Here is a 5,457-nt window from a genome sequence, read left to right as displayed (position 1 = left end):
AACAGTTAAGCAATATGCTAATATAGATAACATCTAAACCCAATACTATATCAGTTCACACTGTAACAGTTTTTAAGCAATATGCTAATATAAATAACATCTAAACCAATACTATATCAGTTCACACCGTAACAGTTTTTAAGCAGTATGCTAATATAAATAACATCTAAACCAATATCCCAGCTGGCCTGAAAAGCCCTGATATTGGGTGAAAGGCCTCATTGGTACTGGATATGGAAGATGTAGTGGTGTTGACACATTATTTTATATATTCTTTATTTTCAATCATAAGTTTGAAAAAGGTGAGTTTTAATATATTAGCTTGAAAGCTAGAGGTCTAGATTTGGCAGTTTTGCCTTATTACTTGGGAAGTTAATTTTCTATTAATTGATAATAGTTTTAGCATTTAATAGAATAATTTTTAAAGAATTATGTAATGAAGTACAGAGGCAAATGAGGTAAAAACAATGATAAATTTGTTAGTTCAAGATGAAAGTTAAGCTTTGTTTAGTAGAAAACGATAATGTATTAATTCTATTATATCTGATGTAATTATTGAAGTTCATATAATATATTTCTTTTACATTAGTTGTTTTTAGTCATTATTCTATTTAAGAATGTTATTGTGATACTATGAAAGTTATAGGTTATTATTTTTTACGTGTTGTTGTTATGAAACATTGAGACAATTGTGCTTGCACTTCTAGTATTGAAACTTACTTTATATTGTAGTTTATGGGAAAACTGTCAGTTTTATGTTAAACTGTGTGCATTGCAGATACCTAGTGCAACAACCTGTACCCCTACAATGTTGACCCAGACTCCTTTCAGAACACCAAAAAGTGTAAGGAGAGGACCAGCTCCATCTAGTGAGTGCCGTATACTTGGCACTCCGGACTATCTTGCCCCAGAACTTTTGTTACACAAAGAACACGGTAAGTTCTGCTTTAGGATCGCTACTCGCCTCTGTACACCGTCAAGAGCCTATTCCCTTGCCCACACTGCCATGTAATTTCCTGCACATGCCGCAAGTCTCAAACAAGCTTCCACCCCTACACGTGTCAATATATATTGTACCAACTTATGATGTAATCCATGCACAATAAATACAGACTCATTCTTTCTTTGGTACTGCTTGTTTTGCCATTAGATTTTGCGCTTATTGTTTTAAGTTGTCATTACTTATGTCATGTTAGTTTTCTTTTCTTGATTACATCAAAGAGATATACTAGATTCTAAACTTTACGGATAGAACTTTCATACAGATTGTCTTTTAATTCACTTTTTACGTTTGGGACACGTCTCATTATCTCTTCTCGTTATTTATTCAAATGTGGGTTTGTCCAGTACTCTTGAAGGTTGTCGTTAGACCTATGCACTGTTGCCCATTTTCTTTTTTAACTCATAACAAACAAACAAAAATCTGTTTTTTATATATTTATAAAAATGGACCACTACAACATCAGTTCTGTGAACTAACTGAATTATGCATTCATGTTGCCCCATTTCTGACACGTCACGAGAACTGCAGACACTGGCGGTCAGCGATATTATTGCCATTTTTCACCACATGGTTGGTTCCATTCTATTCTTAGGCCCAGGTTTCCTGACTTCCCCATTTGTTACTTTCAGCTGAGCCTGTCCATCTCATGTTTGTTTTACTACCATTGTTTCTATTCCTGCCTTTGCATTTCATTCTCTCTTCCTATTGTTGTGCAGAGAAGTCAGTATTGTTTCTGCAGTTAACATCTTCCTTACTGAAACTGTAAATCCTGAACTATCCCCCACCCTTCCTCCCCATTTCCAGTTTGCCTCGTCAAGAATGAGCCTTTGTTCACTTGCTAGTGTTGATGGGGATTACTTACCGTGTATGGAGGTTGTGTCACTCTTCTACTGGTGCAGTAGTCTAATAATGATTACCTCACAGGCTGGTGCAATACATGTTGACTCTTGTATGGGTGGAGTCTTTTTTCGAGACATGGCATGTGCAGACATTTACGTGGTAGTGCAGGCAGGGTAATAACTCTTTGTGGTGCAGAGAGGTGAGTATTTATCTGAAATACATTGTCAGGTAAGCAGGATGCTAACTTCTGGTTCATGAAGGTTCATAACATGTGTTATACAAAATTTTCTTGTGAATAAAAAAGAATAAACCAGCAATAAAAGTATATAAACATTTAAGTTGGTGATAAACCCACTAGAGGAAGCCTTTGGATATTGTGGAAACAGTTTAACTAGAACCAGAAGACTTAAAGTTTAACTTGAACCAGAAGACTTAAAGTTTAACTAGAACCAGAAGACTTAGTTTAAACAGAACCAGAAGACTTAAAGTTTAACTAGAACCAGAAGACTTAAGTTTAACTAGAACCAGAAGACTTAAAGTTTAACTAGAACCAGAAGACTTAGTTTAAACAGACCTGGAAGAGTTATTAAGTTTTTCTTTCATCACAGGTTTCCCAGTCGATTGGTGGGCTTTGGGTGTGTGCTTGTTTGAATTTCTTACTGGTATTCCTCCCTTCAATGACCAGACTCCTGAGGCTGTATTCAGTAATATACTGAACAGAGGTTAGATTTTTTTTTAAATGCCAAAGTTTTTGATAAGTGCTAATATTTATTTACCTTTTTGTGTTCAACATAAGAACTATAATGGTATACAGGGACCATGTCTTAGTATGCTTCACTTATGGGTCATTAGCTGTTTTTTTTTTTTCTAAAAACTGTAAATTATTTAAAACAAAAGGACCCAAGAAGTATCCCCTATGGATTAAGAAGCAGAGTCCCCGAAGCTCCGGGGTTTGGAACATTTGAATAGTTTAAAGTAACCGTCTAATTTCACTTTCTCTGATTAAAAATTCATTTCTCACAAGTGTAATAGCAAGAGCCCCAATGCAGTGAAACTTAAAAAAAAAAAACCTTTACTTACCATGTCATTTTGAAAGTTTTAAAATAATTGTTATGTGAAATGTGTTATGGGTTGTTTTTTTAAAAGTAAACAAGGGGCTATAGGTAAGATATTTTTTTTCTAAATTCATAATTTCTTATGAGGAAAATTATCAACAAGAAAAATAGAGAATCTGTGATAATAATAATAGTCCTCTAACATCTTAAATAAGATTTGTGGTTCTGGGCCCAACATGGCCAGGGGGTTGACTCGCAATCTGAGGATTACAGGTTCGAATCCCTGTTCCATCAAACATGCTCAACCATTGGGGCATTATAATGACTTCCTTGCATTTGTAACAAGTCTACAGTGATTTCCATACAGTTGTAACAAGTTTAAAGTGATTTCCATACAGTTGTAACAAGTCTAAAATGATTTCCATACAGTTGTAACAAGTCTACAATGATTTCCATACAGTTGTAACAAGTCTACAATGATTTCCATACAGTTGTAACAAGTATACAATGATTTCCATACAGTTGTAACAAGTCTACAGTGATTTCCATACAGTTGTAACAAGTCTACAATGATTTCCATACAGTTGTAATAAGTATACAATGATTTCCATACAGTTGTAACAAGTCTACAATGATTTCCATACAGTTGTAACAAGTCTACAGTGATTTCCATACAGTTGTAACAAGTATACAGTGATTTCCATACAGTTGTAACAAGTATACAATGATTTAGTTCAGTTTTATTTTTGTGGAAGCCAACGTCCTGACTGCTATATACAGTTGATAATTCTAAGTAGGGATTGCTGTAAGCCAGACTAATCATTTTTATTTAAGCCAGAGTTGGTAATAAAGTTATTTTGGACTTAGTATTAACGATGAGTATAGAACGATTAATAATTTGTTTATTTAATGTGTCACAAATATACAAGTATAGTTCATTGGGTGAGGTGTAACAGGTAGTATAGACATATACAAACTTATTATAATACAGAGGAAGAAATATTCATTCAACTGGTAGGAGTATTCAGAACATCCATTTGTTAAATTTGTTCCAGACATCCCCTGGCCAGAAGACGAGGAAGCATTATCGGAGGATGCTCAACATGCCGTCAATAAACTCTTAACTCTAGACCCTATGAAAAGGCCCAGTGCTACTGGCAAGTACTTTTCAGAATTATGATTTGATCCCGGCCTCTTTTTATGTATTGTGTCCCTTGATAACCAATGTTTTTCCTTTGTTTAACTGTCGTAAACTAATGTTTCTATAACAGTTGTTCATTTAAGAAGATAAAAACTTGTCACATAATTATCATTAAATATCTCGATGTAACACTTAACACATAAAAGTAGCTCCAGCACCAATACGATCATGTTGATGTAACACTTAACACATAAAAGTAGCTCTAGCACCAATATCATCATGTTGATGCAACATTTAACACATAAAAGTAGCTCTAGCACCAATATCATCATGTTGATATCATTATTTTAATGTAACACTTAACACATAAAAGTAGCTCTAGCACCAGTACCACCATGTTGATATCATTATTTTAATGTAACACTTAACACATAAAAGTAGCTCTAGCACCAATACCACAATGTTGATATCATTATTTTAATGTAACACTTAACACATACAAAAGTAGCTCTTGTACTGACATTATCAAGCAACTGTGGTGAACTATTTTTATTAAAGTTATCCTGTAAAGTAATCTTACTCGTAAATAAGGTTATGTTATTTATTGCATTTTAGTGATAATGACTCGATGAAACAAGTGTCTTTGTTAGAAATACAAAGTAATATCCCTTAATATTTCCAACCTGTTTCATTTATTGAAATAGTGTATTGTACACCAAGTTTCTACTTCAGTAAATGTTGTTACTTTCAAATTAGTCAGTTAGAAGGAAACTCCAAAAATAAGATAAAGTGAAACAATTTTCTTGTTCTTTTAAATATATTTTAGTAAACAGTTAATAATATTCCAGTAGTTGTGGTAGTATTCAACTGTCTTCTGTTTTTATCGTCTCCCAGAATTGTTAAATACACTTTCCAAATTTTGAGACATACGTAAAGGCTGGTGTGTGGTTATTAATTTTTCTTATTAGTTTGGCAGAGTGTGTGTGTGTGATAAAGGGCCGAAAATAACTACCTTCAGATGTAGTTTGTGTTTATAAAATTCTATTTGTGTGCAGGTACAAGTTTGTTTTCATAAACTTCTTAAACGGTATTGACCTTTTTTAAATATGTAATAAATACGTAAAACATGATTAATTATTTCAAAAATTCTGCTCTGATTTTATTAAGTACAATGTTTCATCTCACAGTATCAAATTGATAACTCGGTACAATTGGTCAAAATGTTGTGATTATTAAGATCAGAATTTGTCTGTTGTAAAAGTTGCTGCTATTGTATTTTTGACTTATTCATTCAGTTCAGTGGGTTTCTCGATGAACAAAACTGTCATGATTTAAAAGACTGTTTGGTTTAAATATTACTGATTAATTGATAATTGTGACTGAATATTTTATTATTTCTAAGTTATGTTATAATAAGA

The 5,457-nt window shown here is 33.1% G+C and overlaps 1 protein-coding gene across 1 annotated transcript in view; it reads left to right on the top strand.

The window, feature by feature from the left end:
• The window catches only part of LOC106473123 (serine/threonine-protein kinase greatwall-like), a 27,437-nt gene that overhangs the window by 20,506 nt on the left and 1,474 nt on the right, over positions 1-5,457 (top strand). Inside the window, exons 10-12 of the mRNA XM_013933802.2 lie at positions 779-935; positions 2,452-2,565; positions 3,954-4,055. Coding sequence (XP_013789256.1) covers positions 779-935; positions 2,452-2,565; positions 3,954-4,055 — 373 coding nt within the window. The remainder of the gene's footprint in view (positions 1-778; positions 936-2,451; positions 2,566-3,953; positions 4,056-5,457) is intronic.

The sequence above is a fragment of the Limulus polyphemus genome, unplaced genomic scaffold (assembly GCF_000517525.1).
Source record: "Limulus polyphemus unplaced genomic scaffold, Limulus_polyphemus-2.1.2 Scaffold5906, whole genome shotgun sequence".
Classification (NCBI taxonomy): Eukaryota; Metazoa; Arthropoda; class Merostomata; order Xiphosura; family Limulidae; genus Limulus; species Limulus polyphemus.
This window is presented reverse-complemented; position numbering and strand designations above follow the sequence as displayed.